The following is a 19418-nucleotide window of genomic DNA, read 5'->3' on the forward strand; positions in this document are numbered from 1 at the left end:
TCCTTGTTTTACTATGCCTCTGGTCATGGTGGTTTTTAGATGGATGGCAAGGCTTTTTAGGTCAGGTAGAATCTGTTATCTCTGATCCAGTTTGTTTGCTGGCTTCCATGGTTGCAGCATGCAGTGTTGTTTGCCTGCAAACTTGTTCAAATCGGTCAACCCGGCGGTGTCTAAATACTATTGGTGTGTGGGCAGTGGGCGGGATCACACAGGCCAAAACATAAACAGAAAAATTCGGCCAGGAATGGAAACTTCAAAGTAGAATATACTGGCTGTAGCATTGTTATCAGAGAAGCCAGTATTACAACTTAGCATGTTTCCTAATTCTCTAATAACATAGTATGGTCATTTTATGATTTAGTACAAATATTATATGTAGCCCCTTTAAAGTATTCTTCTGCAAATTGCTTGCAATCTGAAGATAAACCTCAGATGTCGCTAGAAAGCACAAAAATCTATAGTGTAACAAACTCAAGCCACATTGCATTGTGGTCAAGTTTCAGAGTGAAAATGACATATCTACAAGAAAATGTTTAATAATAAGAAATCATTAAGGCTGTAACCAATGATCAGATAAGACTTAACATGTGTATTGTCAAACGTAACTGTAACAACAGCACAGAAATTAAAGCAGTCACCTCATGACATGCAATTCCAGAATCCACCTATTCATTTCTATTCTGTTAAAGACTTTATCTTACTAGACAGCAAGAGATAGTTGAATGACTGTAAGTGGGAAAAATATAATGGTTATATTTCATTATTGTGAGCTTTGAATTCTAATTGTGGTTATTTAAAGTTTATGTAATTCTATGACCAAAGATTATGGTTGGGGTTAGGTTTAGGTAACCCTATGTTGCTACTTATCGGATATACTGTATGTCTGTTCACTGTGAAAGAGTAAAACAGGAATGTCCACATGCAAATTCCTCATCTTTTGGAAATGCATGCACAATAAAATGGAATTTGAAATCTTTTATTTGAATGCTTTATGTATTGTTGATGTATCTTTACAGTATGTTCACACTGTCCATGCTCAATAGATTGACAGAGAGAGAGAATTTTTTATGTTCAGTTACCATCACCAGTCTTGGCTTTTTCTGTACTCTGGCTATAAACGTCTTCACACTTTATACTTTTGATTTCACACATAGAATTAAAAGAAGTCACATGGGTTTAATCAGGGTGATGTGCATCAGGGTGACATATGCAAACTCCATGATACTCTGTCCTGATATCCCTGTGATTCCTGTCAGCTCCTGCACTACCTGCAGACCAAAACCAATAACCAAACACACTAGAAATCCATCACGAGTTACTCTTCACTCACAGACTTCTCTACCATTTACTGAAGTTTTACTGTGTCCTCGAAATAAAATTATATTCTCTCTTATGCACATAGGTACTTCCCGGGATACTTCATCAAGGAAGTAATTTTTAATGCTAGCAAGGCAGCACTGTATTGACATGCCTCATACATTCTGCTTAAGGTTTATTGTAAACCCCAAACCCTAACTATTAAAGGTGCACAGTAATTTTTTGAATATGTGGTCCTGGATTTACACTGACACCTAGTGGCCTGGATGCAATAGTTTTCAGCTATCTATGCTACTTAGAAATTCTCTATTCACAATAAGCATGAAAGTGTCCAATAATAGGGCGGTTACTGAGATTAAGCTAGGTCATGTGATCCTAACATGGCTGCCCCCATGAGGGGACCCTTTCCATGTTGAATAAAAGAGCCTTTATAAGGTTACTGATATGACTGAACCCTTCGTCTCACATGACTGGTCATGATTTTAAACATCCGTTACAAAATCACTATTCATTTCTTTGGTAGTAAAACTTTTTTAAAAAGAAACAAAAATTACTGAGTGCACCTTTAATTGTTTCAACTGGATGGGCTTAAACTAATTAGCAGACTGGCTTTATTCAAACTTTGTTTTGAAGTTCATTTTAGCCTTAGGTGTGTTGACGAAATGTTGAAAATCTCTCTATGCCTTACATCGAATCAAGCGTAACTGATAAAGCCGACATAATATTTGTATACTGAACTGCAATTGGTCTAGTCTTCCTTGCATAGTTATTTAACACATATGTGTTGATTCTTGTGTGCATCTGTCAGAAAACAAGATGCGTGTTGAGTGCCATGAAAACGGCAAATCAAAGCCTAAAATCTAAGCTTAGCAAAAACTTTTCCACTAATCCTTTCCTGCCTGGTAAGTGGTATTACCTACAGGAAATGCAAACTTGTTAATATTTAAAACACACTTCACAGCTGAATGACTATCATAATCTATATTCAGTAGCTGTACTGTACCTTTTCCCATGTGGAAATATGATGAATGAAGGCAGCCACGGCAATGACTCCAACTCCCAAAAGCATGAAGTCTTCTGTCACTGACACAAACTTGGCTCTGTTACAAACACAAGATATACTTTAAATTCCCTGAGGCATGGCAGCACTGCAATGTTTACCTCAGTATGAGTTATCATCTCTTTGTTTAAAGGTGGAGTATTTAACTTCTTGCTGCACCAAACAGAATTAAAAATATAATGCCTGTTTTCAAACAACACTGCAACCACTCCGTCTCCCATCCTTTAACGCAGGGGGGGGGAACGTCAGGCCTCAGGACCGTATAAGGCCCATGAGACCATTTTACCCGGCCCGCGAAGCCATTTGAGAAATACTTTGGAATGCACTCCCTTCAAATATTAGAGATGCACAGTCTTTAAGTAATTTCAAATCTTTATTGAAAACGCATTTTTTTAGGCTAGCTTTTATTTGACTTTTATTTTATTGTATTTTATCTTTTTTTTTTTTTTTTTTTTCTGTGATGTATTTTTGTTTTGCTTGTTTTATTATGTAAAGCGCCTTGAGAAGCTGCTTTAAAGGCGCTATATAAGAATAAAGTTATTATTATTATTATTATAAAAGCAAATAAATGGCCTTGATTCAATTAACCTGAAATAAAATTGTGTTTTTGGTGTGTAAGCATGTAATGGAACGTGTAAATTAATTTCAACCCACAATCAGAAATTGCAAGCAAATATGGCCTGCAAATAATTTCATAAATACTCAAATGGCCCTTAATGGTAAAAAGGTTCCCCACCCCTGCTTTAACGTGAAGAACAACAGACAGTGCCGCTACAAACTCATAGTATTGGTTGAGCCAGATATCGACATGGTGGACCGCTCAAAAAAACAGAGCAATGTTTTGAAAGTGCCTCAGATCCAGAGTGTTTACAGTCTTTTGGAAATCAACCCACAAACAGCTTACTTAAAGTATCAAAAAAGTAGTCCATGCGAATTGTGCATTATATGTTAAGTCTCTGGAAGGCATCCGATGTCTTAGTATGATGAACAGATGAAAACGTATCGGTTACCTAACGTAACCTCGGTTCTCTCTAGATGAGGGAACGAGTATTGCGTAAGCTAGCTTACGCTACGGGAAAGATTCATCTTTTGTGAGATATTGAAGCCAAAAAATTATCCTTAATTTTTGTATCCATTGTCAACGCAGTGCGGCAGCTGCAGACCTTGAGCGGGCTAGCTAGCGAGCTCATAGGTTGCTCTGTGGCAACTGCTGCAGCCTATAGACGAGCTTGGGCGAACTCGCATCCAATGAGAGGCGTCCGCGCGCTCACTGCATCAAAGGCCGCCAAAATGGGCGTGACTAGAGTGCATATTCGTAGTTCGTAGGCTGGAACCCTGGTTTTCATTGACTGAAGCGAAAAGTCGCCGTGGCGCTGAAGCACGGCCGGCTACGCAATACTCGTTCCCTCATCTAGAGAGAACCGAGGTTACGTTAGGTAACCGATACGTTCTCTTACGAGAGGTTCTCTTGTATTGCGTAAGCTAGCTTACGCTACGGGAACCCATTGTCAACGCCGTGCGCGCCAAGCATCCACTGTATGAGCCCCAGGGAATTAAGGGGGGACCCGGGGGAGCCCTTATGAGTGGGGAAATAATATTTGGCCGGCAAGAATGCGGGTCATTGATTGTGTAATACATAAGCACATAGTGGGAAGGGAACGACAGAGCGGCGGTGCCGGTCTGTGTGGAATGTGTCCCATCAGTGCAGCTCACCAGGGGTTTTGCCTGCAGAGCGGGCACTTCCATATTGTAAAATCTGACAAAGGTGGAGGGGGAAGTCCATCCCGCTGCCACACATATGTCGTGAATGGAAATCCCGCTGGACCATGCCCACGAGGATGCCATGCCTCTAGTGGAGTGAGCCCTAATGCCCAACGGGCATGGCAGGTCTTTTGACGCATATGCAGCAGCAATAGCGTCCACTATCCATCTAGATAGTGTCTGTTTCGAGGCGGCGAGACCTTTGATGCGCCCTCCGAACGAAACGAAAAGCTGCTCGGAGCGTCTGAAAGCAGCGGAGCACGCAGTATACAATCTCAGTGCCCTGATCGGGCAAAGGAGATTGGCGTCGCGTTCGCTATCGGGTGCTGGCAGCGCCGATAGGGAAATGACCTGTGCTCTGAAAGGAGTACCGATCACCTTGGGAACATAGCCGTGTCTAGGCTTTAAAATGACCTTGGAGTCACTTGGTCCAAACTCAAGACACGCAGCGCTGACAGACAGCGCGTGAAGGTCTCCCACACGTTTGACTGATGACAGGGCAGTCAGAAAAACGGTTTTGAGTGAAAAGGATTTCAAATCCACGGATTGAAGTGGTTCGAAAGGGGGGGCTTTCATAGTTTCGAGAACTATAGAAAGATCCCAGATAGGAACCGATGGGGGCGCGGGGGTTCATCCTTCTAGCTCCCCTGAGGAAGCCGGATGACCAGCTCGCTTTTTACCCCATGACTGGCCGTGCAGGGGTTCAGCGAACGCCGCAACGGCCGCCACATACACTTTGAGCGTGGATGGGGATCTGCCCTTATCCAGCAGCTCTTGTAGAAATACGAGCAGCGACGACACCCCACATGTCCGCGGGTCCAGGTCTCTGTCGGTGCACCATTTTGAGAACACAGACCATTTTGACGCATAGAGTCTTCTCGTGGAAGGGGCTCTAGCGTGTATGATGGTGTTTATTACTCCTTCTGGCAGAGCGACGGGCAGTCGTTGATCACCCACGCATGCAGCGCCCAGCTCTGGGTGGGGATGCCAGATTGTGCCGCGAGCTTGAGAGAGGAGATCTGCTCTCACTGGGATGGGCCACGGCGCTGTCAGTGACAGCTGCGTAAGCTCCGGGAACCATGTCTGATTCTCCCAACGCGGGGCTATGAGGAGCACCGAGTGACGCGTTTCCTGATCCTCTGCATTACCTGTGGCAATAGCGAGACGGGAGGGAAGGCGTAAGCGGGCGTCTGGGCCAGTCCTGGGCCAGCGCGTCCTCGCTTCGAGAAAATATTGGGCAGTGAGAGTTCTCTTTGGACGCAAAGAGGTCTATCTCTGCTCTGCCGAATAGGTGCCATAACGTCTGGACTGTTTGAGCGTGCAGGGACCATTCCCCTGGGGAATATTGTCTCTGGACAGTCTGTCCGGGCCGTCGTTCAGGTGGCCTGGCACGCGCGTCGCCCTCAGCGAGCGCAGGTGGCACTGGGACCAACTCAGTATGCGTTTTGTCAGATGGAAGAGGTTCCTGGATCTGACACCGCCCTGACGGTTTAGGTAGGATACCACAGATCTGTTGTCCGAACGGACCAGGACGTGGTGACCCTGAACGACCGGGAGAAAGCGCACGAGCGCGTACTCGACCGCTATCATTTCCAGACAATTTATGTGAAGGAGCTTTTCCTGAACTGACCATAGGCCGAAAACCGGAGAGCCCTCGCAGACCGCGCCCCAACCAATGTTGGACGCATCTGTCGAGATGACTTTTCAGCGAGATACAGCTCCCATTGTCACTCCCCGCTGATACCATTCGGCCACTGTCCAGGGCTGCAGAGCTGATATACAGGTCTGAGTCACCTTGATGGGCTGGCGGCCTGTGGCCCAAGCCCGGCGAGACGCGCGGGTGTTTAACCAATGCTGAAGCGGGCGCATGTGCAGTAAACCCAGCTGAAGTACTGCTGCGGCTGAGGCCATGTAACCTAGCACTCTCTGGAATTTCTTCAGAGGCGTGAGGCTGTTCATCTGAAAAGATGCGGCTAGTCGCTGAACACGGCGTGCGCGTTGTGTAGATAAGCGAGCCGTCGTTGCCACGGAGTCTAGTTCTATTCCCAGGAAGGAAATGGTCTGACTGGGCTGTAGTGAGCTCTTGGTCCAATTGACTGCAAGACCCACACTGTTCAGATGGCTGAGGAGAACTGCTCTGTGAGACAGAAGCTCAATATGTGACTGAGCCATAATCAGCCAGTCGTCCAAATAGTTCAGAATTCGCAAACCCTGACTCCGCAGGGGTGCGAGTGCCGCATCCATGCACTTCGTGAAAGTACGGGGTGCTAAGGACAGGCCGAACGGAAGGACGGTGTATTGATAAACCTGGCCGTCGAGGCTGAATCTCAAGAATGGCCTGTGACGGGATTTATCTGAATCTGAAAGTATGCATCTTTCAGATCGAGAGAAATAAACCAGTCCCCTGGCGCACATGCGCGAGGAGTTTCCTGATTGTAAGCATTTTGAACGGTCTTTTTGCAAGCACCTTGTTCAAAACCCTGAGATCTAATATGGGTCTGAGGCCGCCGTCTTTCTTGGGAACAAGAAAATAACGGCTGTAAAGCCCGACTCGCTCAGAGAGGGTGGCACTTTTCTATGGCCCTTTTGCACAGAAGGCTTGCTATTTCTGAACGAAGCATGCACGCTGCTTCCGTGTTCACAGTGGTTTCGAGCCAGCTCTGAAGCGAGGGGCGGCGATCGAACTGTAGCAAATAGCCCTGTTGTATTGTGCTTAACACCCACTTGGATATCCCTGGAATAGCTTCCCACGCTTTGAAGCGTAACGCTAGAGGGTGAATGGCCAATTCGCTCTGATTGCCGCACACAGAGCTGAACAAAATGTGTGAGCGCGTTTAGTGTGTTCATGCATGATTGCACGCAGACAGCATGAACAGGCTGTTTTGTGAGTGACTTCCCGATTGGAATGAATGGGGAAAGAGTCACATCTGTTACGTGATGCGCAAGCATAGTCATGGGCACGGGACTTACACACAGAGGAATGGTTGCTGGCCGTGTAACAGAGCGGTGGGGGCACGAGACATGCAGGTGGGGACACGAGACATGCAGTGCTTGTGTGCAGAAGTGAACACTGGATTGTGGGCACATTTTCTACACACAGGGCTGGTCGTGTGACAGAGCGGGCAGAGAATGGGCGCGCGCACGCATTTGTGGGCACCTTCATTGACTTTGACGCTCGACCGGTTCGTAACCGCTTTATGAGAGCGTGCTCTGATAGGGGCACGGGATGTGTTATGCTTGTGTGTAGGGGCGAACACTGGGTTGTGGGCACTTTTTCTACACATAAGACATGTTTGCTCTTTACAAGATTTATTTGGGTCGCCGTGAAAACGGCGTTTGAGTGCAAGCAAGCGGGCAGTGTCACCGGCTTGTTGGCTGCTAAATTCACCACTGTAGTAGCCTGAGAGAAGGGGACTGACAGGGGGCAAAGCTTTGACGGTGGTCCGGCCGCGGCGGGACTGAGCCGTCGTTTGTTCAACAAAGTTAGGAAGACTTCGGTTGCTCTGGTTTCAGCGTTACCTTAAATCGAGGCCCGCGGGGCGGCGGTCTCGCGGCGGCTGTCTGAGCGCTGATCGAGGGCGGCCGCCCTGTCGACGCTGAGAAGTCTGAGTTTGTTGAACTGGGCGCTGTGAAGAGGCTCGTGCAGGAGGCTGATCACGTGAGCGGCCTGCAGAGGAGCTAGCGCGACGTGGCAGGAAGAGGTTCATGGCTTGGGTGGCTTTCTGGACTTCTGAGAAGCGGTCAACAATGCCACTCACCGCGGAGCCGAAGAGACCGGTCGGAGAGAGCGGTGCGTTGAGGGACGTGGAGCGCTCTGCTTCTCCCATGTCGGCTAGTGTTAGCCATAAGTGTCTCTCGGTCACAGTCAGCGAGGCCGTGCACTTCCCTAGAGCTTGGGCTGCAGCTTTGGTAGCGCGAAGGGCGAGGTCTGTCGCGCTTCGTAGATCAGTAACAGCCTCTGGGTGCCTGCCTTTCTCATCCCACTCCCAAAGAAGGTCTGCTTGTAGGATCTGTAAAACGGCCATTGAGTGCAGAGCAGATGCGGCTTGGCCGGCGGCGGAATAGGCACGGCCAACATAGGCAGAAGTCGCTCTGCAGGCCTTAGACGGGAGCACAGGCTTGGAACGCCATCTCACGGAGGGCGGACAAAGGTGTGCTGCTACCGAGTCCTCGACCAGGGGGATGGAGGAGTAGCCTCTCTCAGTGGCGCCGTCCACCGACGCGAGAGAGGTGGAGACGTGGGAACGGGTCCTGGCTGAAAAAGGAGCGTTCCACGACTTTGCAAGCTCCGTATGTAATTCCGGCAGGAAGGGAGCGGCCCGGGCCGCGGGTGTAGAGCGGCGATGGCTTTGAAGAAAGCAGCCGTCGAGTCTGTTGGGTGCCTGCTCAGGGGCGGTGACCACTCGAGCCCGAGGCGATCGACGGCCTGAGTGAGGAGGCGTGTTAACTCCCTTCGACTCCGGCGCGGGTCCTGCTGGATTCCTGGGCCAAGGAGGAGGCTTGGGAGCCTGACCACTCCTAGCTGTCCGAAGCCATGATGGAACAGCGGCCCTTATCCTCCGCCTCGTCATCCGAGATGGCAGCAGTGCGGCCGCTCGGCGGCAACTGCGCGGTCCCGGGGCGGGGAGGGTGAAAGCGATGCTCGAGGGAGAGGCTCCGGCGAGGCAGTCGCTTCAACCACAGTTTCCGGCAGCCTTTGTGAGCGGCGCTTCTTCCTGCGCGGCTGAAGGTAAGGCGGCGCGGCGGTTTCTGCTTTGAGCGCTCGAGTCGAGCCCGCAGGGTCGACATCGGTAGCTCCTCGCAGAATCGCATCCGCCCTCAGTGAGGGCGAGCTCTGCGTGCCCCAGTCCCAGGCAGAGAGCGCAGATGATGTGGCGGTCTCCTGTGCTGAGAAGGGCGCGACATGAGGCGCAAGTGGAGCGAGGCATCTTGAAAAGACGCTCGTACTCTTTTGTGAATAGTTCATGAGAACTAGCTTGCTGAATAAAAGGATACGTCGTCGGATGGCGTAGCTCGCAGGATGGCTGAAGGTGGCTGAGACGGCCGGCTTCTTCTAGCGCTGTCCACGCTTGCTTGATGCCCCTCGAACGGCGACGCGGCTTCCAGGTCAGCAATGCGAAGAGCTTCGCTGAAGAGATGAAAATCAGGGTTCCAGCCTACGAACTACGCTTATATGCACTCTAGTCACGCCCATTTTGGCGGGCTTTGATGCAGTGAGCGCGTGGACGCCTCTCATTGGATGCGAGTTCGCCCAAGCTCGTCTATAGGCTGCAGCAGTTGCCACAGAGCAACCTATGAGCTCGCTAGCTAGCCCGCTCAAGGTCTGCAGCTGCCGCACTGCGTTGACAATGGATACAAAAATTAAGGATAATTTTTTGGCTTCAATATCTCAGAAAAGGTGAATCTTTCCCGTAGCGTAAGCTAGCTTACGCAATACGAGAGAACCTCTCGTAAGAGAACTGAAGTCGTTTTTCACTGTCAAATAAAATCAAATCATTGATCAACTCCTCAAAGTAAATATGGGGACACGTCAATGACATCAAACATCAGAACAGATGAGATTTTATGTTATTGACTTGTTGTCATATTAGATAATAATAAAAAATGAAAATACCAGGGATATTAAAGGAATAATTCACCAAAAATTTTTAATTAATTTACTCATCCTCATGACATCCCAGATGCATGAGACTTTATTTCTTCTGCAGAACACAAAGAAAGATTTTTAGAAGAATATCTCAGCTCTGTAGGTTCTCACAATGAAAGTGAATGGGGACCAAAACTTCAAAAAACACAAAGGCAGCATACAAATAATCCATAAGACTCCAGTGTTTAAATCCATGTCTTCTGAAGCGATCCAATCGGTTTTGGGTGAGAACCTTTCATTATAAATCTTGACATCAGCAGTCTCCTTGGTGATCATGATTTCAAGTGCAAATAAAATTTCTAGCACCATCTAGCGATCTGCTAAAAAGTGTATCGAGCTTGAAATCCTTATTGTGTCTAGAGACTGCAATGGCAATACATACAATGAAAAAGGAGTTATATTATGTCTGTTCTCACCTAATACCCACTCAATCACTTTGAAAAATATCACTGGAGTCTTTTACGCTGCCTTTGTGTGCTTTTTTGAGCTTTAAAGTGTTGGCAACCATTCGCTTGCTTTGTATGGACCTACAGAGCTGAAATATTCTTCTAAAAATCTTCATTTGTGTTCAGGAGAAGAAAGAAAGTCATACGCATCTAGGATGGCATGAGGGTGAGTAAATGATGAGAGAATTATCATTTTTGGGTGAACTATTCCTTTAAAACAAACCTGTACCTTTGCTCATGGGTCGGGCTGGGGCATCCAGTGGCAGATATGAGCAATGAGTGGTAGATTGGCTCCCTCTGCAGGTAAATGAACTGCAGTACATAGATGCAGAGGTGGTGTAGATGTGCCACAGGGGCTGTTGGATCATTATGGCCTATGTGAAGGTGTAAGTGTTAAGGAGTGTTTGGTTCAACTGCAATCTAAAGTTATGTGAGAAAATAGGCCAGAATTGAGGTTGAGTAAACTTACCCAGCACTTCCAAAAGGGTATCCACATACATTAAAGGATTTGGAACATTCAAATCAAAGTTGAGAGTTTTCAAAATGAAAATCTCAGTGTCCAAAAGTTTCTCTTTGGAACAAGGGTAGCTGACCGCCTGCAGCCATCTCATTGCAGTGTTGTTGTTAACAAGCTAGGTAACAAAAATGTACACATGCAAACATTCACAGCATAATGTCTAGAATATGTGTTTTTGTTCATGTCGGTTTTATCTACATACATTAGAATGCAGGTCCAGTTTGCTGGCTATCTGAACACTTGAGAGGATGAAGAGAAAGAACTTCTCCTTCAGTGTTTGAAAGATGAGATCCTCGTAGTTTCCTTTATCTCCACATGATGGGTCTTGTGTAGCCTGACTCTTCTGGTAGAGGATTAGATCTTCAAGATGTTTTGCCATACACCTACATTGTGACAAAGTGAAGGTGTTTAAAAGAGCATTACACTGAATAACGTTATCCTTAATTCTATAAACTACCTCTCCAGTAACTCAATGGCATTGTATCCAACCACTGGGTCAAGTCCAAGCTCATCACACAGAAGAAATACACTCTCTGTGGGCACAATGAATCAGAATAATTAACGTTGGTGATAATATGCTAACACGTACCATAATAGTATAATGGTATTATGTTCATTACTTTGGAGTATCATGTAAATGAAATGGTATACATATAACATAATCTGCATCATTAGACCATGGTATTACCATCTGATATACAGTATCATCACAGCCATTGTTGAGGCTCAACTTGTCTGTTAGATGTGTATGAGGCGACCACTCACCAACTATTCTCCGATCTTTTAAACTTCCACAGATATCTGATACATTCTCTATGTTGAATTTGTTTCTTTTGTTGAGGTCGTTCAGAGCATCCGTTAAAATGTCAAAAGACACCTCACCAAACTTTCTCTTTTCACTGGGAGGAGAAAACGTTGGCCTTTTCGCCATGGTATGAGAGTTGTCGTTACACAAGTGATGCAAGCTATCGATTGGTTGGATTCAAATTACTTAATGGTCGTTTTTGAAACTTAGTCAAATCTGTTATTAAATGCACGGTAGATGGCGAAGAGTTCAGTAAGTAGTTGAGGGGGGAAACGCTCTCGTCCTCAGGGCGGCGCTCGTCGACTGAGAAAGCCGAATCATCCTTTCAGCCACATTCAAATCCAACGTTTTTTTTTTTTTTTTTTTTTTGTGGAGACATTTAGATACCAAAATATATCATAAGTCTATTAATTATAATGATTCTTATGTGCAATATATATATATATATATATATATATATATATATATATATATATATATGCACCTATACATATATATATATGTATACAATTTTATACATTTTCATAAATACTTATTATTAATCATACTGGACTGTGATTGGTCCATCCTCACCAGCGCTAATAAAAATTTCAGTTACCACGTTGCAACAACGAACTTTTATGTTGATGTTTTTGCTTCTGAAACTTTCTGAATGATAATTGACACCTGAATAATGACATCGAGGAGATTTATTAGCACTATAATTGGGGGGGGATGTTAAATTATCTATGTATTTAGATATTATTTATAATGTAGTATTTATTATTCGGGCAGCTAAGCCCAAGACATTTGTAATAATATGCAGGGAGTGTCAGTATCCCTTTACCAAGACAGAGCCTACAAGGTTAGTTTAAAAAAAAAGGGGGGCACATAACAGCCGTACCCTGGCGAGGAGAACAGATGCCGTTATTTTGAATGGATGTTTATGGAGGAGATGATCTTTACGCTAAATAAACTGTTTTTTTTTGTGAGGAAACAACTCCTCACTTAATGAACTGACCACCTGTCTGCTAATCTTCAACATGTTTTACTCTAAACTATGTGTGACGTTAACTACGACTCATATGATACAAATTGAACGTTGGCTTTCTCGTGGAGGTTGGTATACCGTATTTCAGTATAAAATATTCTCTGGTAGTGTTAATTGCGACTGCGCCGTGCCAAAGTCCATTTCAATGCAAGTCAATTCACTCAGCGGCCATCTTTAGAACGCTCCAGGGCAGACTGGAAATTAGATAATGCGCGTTCTAGATTTAATTGGTAGGTGATGTCTGTACCCAAATGGTGATTGGCTGGTTTAACCGTAAGGCGGGATTTCCTTTTCTACATCCGTTGGGCGTTCCGATTTCTCCCATGAGTTTTATTACCAGTATCTGCTAAAATGTCTCTGGCCGTACCAGCCATAACCTGTGAAATATTTTGATTGACTGGTCTGGTGTAGGTGTAAACCGACCAGCTGCGCAAATGCGGTGCAGCATTGATGAATAAAATAACCTTGTATTGCGTCACAACGGCTGCTCTTGAAACATGGCAGACAAGACTAGTCAAGGGGACCCGAAGCCTGAAGCCCTATTTGCCAAGAGAATAGACCCTACAAAGGACGCTTTGAGCAAGGAACAGTTGCAATTCATCCGACAAGTGGAGCTGGGGCAATGGAAGAAGAAAACAGAAAAGCTCCGGGGTCGAAACGTTGCGACAGGGCTCGCTATCGGAGCTGTAGTACTCGGCATTTGTATCCTTTAAAACTCTTGTTACACAAGGTTATGATTTAAGAGTTAGCTACCTTACTGCCTAAAGGAGTGTTTTTGAATTACCTCAAGAATAGTCATACAACTATCTGTCTCAATATCATAATAATATTCCTATTAACACCCTAATTAATGGTATTTTGGCAGGTACCATGACACAAACATGTTATACCATGGTACGTTGATTAAAAATCATGGTACTTAATGATTACCATAGTCATGTACTATGTTATTTATATGTCCAGAAAAATAACACCAACATTATTACTCGTATTAGTGTTACTAATATATTAAAGGTGCTGTATGCGTTTTTTTAAAATGTACAGTTCACCCCAAAATTAAACTTATGTCATCATTTATTCACCCTCATGCCATCCCAGATGTGTAAGACTTTCTTCTGCCGAACACAAATTAAGATGTTTAGAAGAATATTTCAGCTCTGTGGGTACATACAATGCAAGTGAATGGTGACCTGAACTTTGAAGCTCCAAAAAGCTCATAAAGGCAGCATAAAATTAATCAAAATGACTCCAGTGGTTAAATCCATGTCTTCAGAAGCGATATTATAATATTTAATTTTTAATTTAAGTCCCTTTTTTTACTTTAAATCTCCACTTCCACATTCTTCTACTTTTGTTTTTGGCGATTCACATTTTTCGTGCACATCGCCACCTAATGGGCAGGGAGGAGAATTTATAGTAAAAAAAAAAAATGACTTAAATATTGATCTGTTTCTCACTCACGCCAATCATACCACTTCTGAAGACATGGATTAAACCACTGGAGTGGTATGGATTACGTTTATGCTGCCTTTCTGTGCTTTTTGAAGCTTCAAAGTTTTAATCAGCATTCACTTGCATTGTATGACCCTACAGAACCGAGATATTCTCCTAAAATCATAATTTGTTCTGCAATAGGATGAAAGTCCTTTTTGCTTGAACCAACCCATTAATGATATAAGCAGAAAATGTCCATATTTCCTGATAGATATCACACCTATACCTGTGACAGCGCTAGTCTCTGAAAACAGTTTTATTTTTGTGGTTTTAGAACTGTTAAATTTGCTTAAGGCACATTTAACCAGTCGTTGTAGCGTCATGTTTGCCAAGATTGAACTCCATCAGACTGTATTTATCTGTGTGTACCATTTGCCTTCACCGCTTGTCCACAGATGGCTACACTTTCTACTCTGTATCCCAAGAAAAAGTCATGGATGAAATGGATGAAGAAGCCAGAGCTGCAAAAATACGCGCTCCGAAGACCGGAGCGAATTAAGCTGTCATATCATATGGGTTTGAGCTGCTGTGGGAACCATTTGCACTGAACATGACAGGACATGACTTTGGGACGAAAGTGGCAACACAGTTGAAACCAATTCAACAGACGGCCAGCAGAGGGCGCAGAGACCATTTCACCGTCTCCTGCTTGGCGCGAAACTCTTCAATCAATGATTATACATTTAATTTGACTAGAATATGAAGAAATAATCATCTTTGATAAGTCACTTGCTCATCTTTACCGTCAAATCGTGTTTCTGTGTGTTTCAAACTTAATTAAACAATGTTATTATGCAGTTTTCCACAACGTTAGTGTGGAGACATTTAAAGGGAATGTCACACTCCCAATATGCTATGTATAATTTAACACATGGCCGTAGCAAGGTTTCTGGGTCCCCTGACTATATTGCTCAGGGCCCGTTTCCTATTAAAAAATACAATTTAGAATTTGTTGTGGGCCCCTCCTGGACATGTGGGCCCCTATAATCATTACCACCTTTCACCCCACTAGCTATGGTCCTAATTTAACATTAGCCTTATTGGGGATGCTGACAAAGACACATAATCATTTAAATTATTGGTTACCTAATTTGTTTATTTTTAAAGATTTTCATTTGCCTTTATTTTTTAAGAACAATAAATGTGTTTCCTAAATATTATAGTGTCCAAAATGAATATTCAAACCAACAACAGTCACCTTTATTGAAATTTATTGGTTTAATGTACAAATATGATCTACGACCTTATACATAATCATCACGAGAGAGAGAAGGCAAAGCGAGTGTTGCATTGCACATTTAAGCGATCAATATAAAAGAGCATAAAGTATCTTCACCTCAGTCTGAGACACAATCACTGTGTTTGTAGCTCATTTTTTAAGAAGTTTGTTCACTGTGCATATATAAAGGCATTCAAACATTTCACAGTATTGAATGAAGTTATAATGGATGTTATCAGATTAAAGAACTGTTCATGATGCTGTTGGCATGTTTGCCTGAATTGAAACCCAACACATGATTGTGTTACATTCTGATGCAATGCATCTACATAGAAAAACTAGTTTTCTAGACAACTTTAGCTGTCCCGTCCATGCAGAAATTGCACTTTAAGAATATGTGAAATGTCATATAAGTGAATCTGAAAATCAACAGTGATTTTACCATATGTACAGAGGTGCAAAAACCATATATGCAAGGTATGCAACGCACAGGGGTGCCATGTAAAGGGGGGCGCAATCAGCCTCCTTGACATATGTACATTGTAAAGCATAAATTTAAAGCATTAACATTTCTTTAGGCTCAACTTGGTGAGTATAATTGAAGACGCTGAATAGAAAGAACACACTTTAATGGACTGCCCTCTATAAATATTAATAGTCAATCCATCATGACTTGTACAGTCCTTTCATTGACTGACCACCTCAATGAAACTTTGAGCCATATGCCAAAGTGCAGTGTGCATACATGTTTTACATTTCTCTTTAATTTGATCTATGGCTGAAACTTGCATTGCTCAAACACATTAATATCTCTGTAATAGGTCAATTATAGTGAAACTGATAAATGTAAATAAGCATAGGCATTGAACAGTTGCCACTTTAAAATCAAGAGGCACTTCATCTAAACAGACAGTAATGTCAAAGCTGGTATAAATCAATAACACAATTCAAAAATAACATGTATTTAACCAATCCACCCTCAATCTATATAAATATCTTTTTTAATACACCATTGTTTTTTGTTCACATTATAACTATGGTCGTAAAAGAGACCCTTAGAGTCTCTGATTTGAAAAAAAGTCAATAATTCTGTACAACAAGTAATAGTAAAAGTCAAGTAGAAAACAAAAATGGTGATTGCTGTGATTACTTTGTTGGTTCACATCGCAAAGACACTTTTGTGTACAGCGCAAACACAGGCAGTAGAAGACAGACAGCAGGACAACTAATGTCCAGAAGTGGACTGTTGTTTCAGGTGCACCTGTTCAGCAGTTTGTTTCCTTAAGTTCGTTTTCAGAAAGTGCAAAAGAGACAGTTGAGAATCACAGTCAGTCCTGAACCATTAGCGAGATCAAACGGAGACATCACACAATGTCACCTTACATCACTAACTTTTCCATAGCAACAGCATCATATAACAGCAGAGTTCTGCCAAATGATTGGTTATTCACAAAATTAAGCAGACAAAGGGGTCGTTCACACAGAATACGTCCTTGCATTCTAGACAGATTTTTTTGCTCCATCTATCTGTTTCTGAACGCATCCGATGTGAACGGCTCCTGAGGCATTTACGCTAGCATCAGTATGTAGAAAACATATCACCAAAGGCGGAAATCACACAGTAATTAATATTTAGAGAATACTTCTTATACTAAAACACTGTACATCAGATGTTACAAACTGTAAAATATTTTCTCTTGGTTCTTCCAGTTCAGCCTGTGAGAAGATCTCATCTACATCAGTATCTGATTGCCTCTGATGTTAAATCTGCACTGGGCACTGGCTGTACTGTGTTTAATGAGGCTCTCAACACAGCAGAGCAGTTCATTATGAGGGCTGATGGATTCAAGCAGGGACGGATTACCAACCGGGCCAACAGGGTCAGTGCCCAGGGGCCCTTGACTACCAGGGGGCCCTTGACTGCCCGGGCGTGCCCTTGGCTTTAAGGCTGCGTGATCTAGTTTGGTGATCCCCCCACTTGAAAACACTTTTGGGCGTGAACAACTTTTGGGTGGAGGGGGGCCGTTGGAGATAATTGGCCCCAGGGCCTTTGCAAGTCATAATCCGTCCCTGGATGCAAGAGGGGCAGTGCCTGTGGCTTGGTCCTGTAGGCTTTAGATCAGGAAAGTGAGTCTCTATTTCTCTAAGGCTGGTTGTCCAAAGATTGTTCCGCTTCTAGCAGGTGGAATAAGAGCAGTCACAAACGAATGAGGTAGTTTGACAAAGTCCTGCCAATGTATCTAGCTACGGGTTCTTACTGTCGAGAGAAGAGGAAAAGAGAGAGATCTTTCACATCTGGATGCATGAAAATGTCAGTGAGAAAAACAAGTCATTTTAATATATACTGTATATAGGTGTGTCCCTTGTATAACAAGCCTTCATTCCATGTAAAGTTTTCATGTTACCCCAAATTAAGAAGCTTAAAACTAGCTCTTAATTTATACTGGTGTGTCGCTGCATTGTGCATATTAAAATAGCGTCATTTTGTTTCGTTCTTTTCAGCAGAAACACAAAACTATGAAAATGAAATTTCATGTTTTTATCTTGTTAAAATCTTTGATGTTTGACTAAATGAGTCAACAATTTCCAGACCAGCGATGCAGAAATGTTTTATCCATTAACCTTGTGTGACCCCCGCGTCCATGTGTGTGGACGTTGTATTTTGGCTTCAATAAATGCAATGCATAATTTAAATGAATTTTGAATGACTGATTTCTGTTCACAAGACTCTACACTGTTATTCAAGGGTTAAATTCTGGTGCACCGTGTCACATGACGACAGCGTGACGCTGATTTTCAGGAAGTGCCAACAAAAGTGCCAGGTAAAAAAACTAAATTTTTTGGTTGAAACCTGTTCATCTCTATTTTCGTTTGATATGCCGACATAAACTCATTAATTTTTCACACGTCAGAGCGCTGATAAAGATGATTTCCATGTATGTGGAAATTAGGACCGCGTTCTATTAAAATTCAAATCCAACCAAAAATTCAGTTTCAGGCTGCAGATGATGTTTGGACCACTCAACATGTTTGGCAGACATGGGAATATGACAGTCAGTACATAGATTCAGAATTTTATAATGCAACATTTAATTGTAACATGGATGGCAGTGATTTGATGACACTGGACTTTACTTTTAATAAGAATTATTTATTCAGCTTTATAGAAAATCGGCTGTAATGTCTATAACATCTAAAAAAAACATGAATAACCAACACTCCTGGACACATTATAAACAATTTGATGAAAGAAATCTGACTTTCTATAACTTGGTATTACTTAAAATTTCACAACCTAGTCCTGCTGTCCACATATGTGGACATACATTTTTAGGAAAACGATTTGTGTGTGTATATATATATATACACACACAAATCGTTCTAAAATATATATATATATATATATATATATAATTTGTTTCTTTTTTTTCTTCTTCTTTTTTACTAGTTACAAATAAAAAAGGAAATTGAAAAATGCTGGTCACGTGGGGTCTCAGGAGGTTAAAGATCCATTACGTGTAATTGTGTTTGCTAGGTCAAAAGGAACTTATGTGGGCATTTAATTAGTTATTATTAACAATTCATAGAGGTTTTTGCTCTTTTTAGTATTACTGATGTTGTTTTATGATAAATATCTGGTGATTATATCTTATTGTGATTGGTGTTCATGTAATTTCTCATTGCACATGGGAATGTGATTAGCTGAAGTGCAGATTTATGTGCACTTTGTGGAATCAAGTTTATTTAAAGACTGGACTACAATCAGGAATTATTTTCTTTCTGTGTGCTGTTATTTTATGATCTTTTCTAAATTTGACATACCTTTTAAGTACCGGTAAATAGAGTTAAATGAACAAATTAATTTGTGTTTACCTAACAAAGTTTTTCTAGTTACATTAACTTAAAATGTCCATAAGTGGTTTACAAATGGTACATATACTGTATATTTTAAGTAAATTTAACACATTGTGGCAGTGTTGGTAAATTAGGGCTTGTTTTACAAGAATGCTTTGTAGAATCAGACACATTATATGAATTAAACAGGAGAAACCCTGTACTCAATGTAATGCCTGTAATCAGTAGAACATTTGTACCATTCCAGTAAAATCAGGACCAAATGCC

The 19418-nt window shown here is 42.9% G+C and overlaps 2 protein-coding genes across 3 annotated transcripts in view; both read right to left on the bottom strand.

Annotated features, from left to right (window-relative positions):
• Nucleotides 1-1166: 1166 nt before the first annotated feature.
• Nucleotides 1167-11679, bottom strand: LOC127633329 (cyclin N-terminal domain-containing protein 1-like). Its single transcript, XM_052112367.1, has 7 exons — nt 11514-11679; nt 11206-11281; nt 10951-11131; nt 10701-10863; nt 10461-10605; nt 2321-2417; nt 1167-1268 (listed from the first exon to the last, which is right to left on the bottom strand). The coding sequence occupies exons 1-7, from the start codon at nt 11677-11679 to the stop codon at nt 1167-1169; spliced, it is 930 nt and encodes a 309-aa protein (XP_051968327.1).
• A 2897-nt stretch (nt 11680-14576) lies between these two features.
• LOC127633373 (serine/threonine-protein kinase WNK4-like) overlaps nt 14577-19418 on the bottom strand; it is an 82539-nt gene continuing 77697 nt past the window's right edge. For both annotated transcript variants that reach the window (XM_052112411.1, XM_052112410.1), the window contains exon 20: nt 14577-17553. In XM_052112411.1, coding sequence (XP_051968371.1) covers nt 17551-17553 — 3 coding nt within the window. In that variant the 3' untranslated portion in view covers nt 14577-17550. The remainder of the gene's footprint in view (nt 17554-19418) is intronic.

Source organism: Xyrauchen texanus, chromosome 40 (genome assembly GCF_025860055.1).
Source record: "Xyrauchen texanus isolate HMW12.3.18 chromosome 40, RBS_HiC_50CHRs, whole genome shotgun sequence".
Taxonomy (NCBI): Eukaryota; Metazoa; Chordata; class Actinopteri; order Cypriniformes; family Catostomidae; genus Xyrauchen; species Xyrauchen texanus.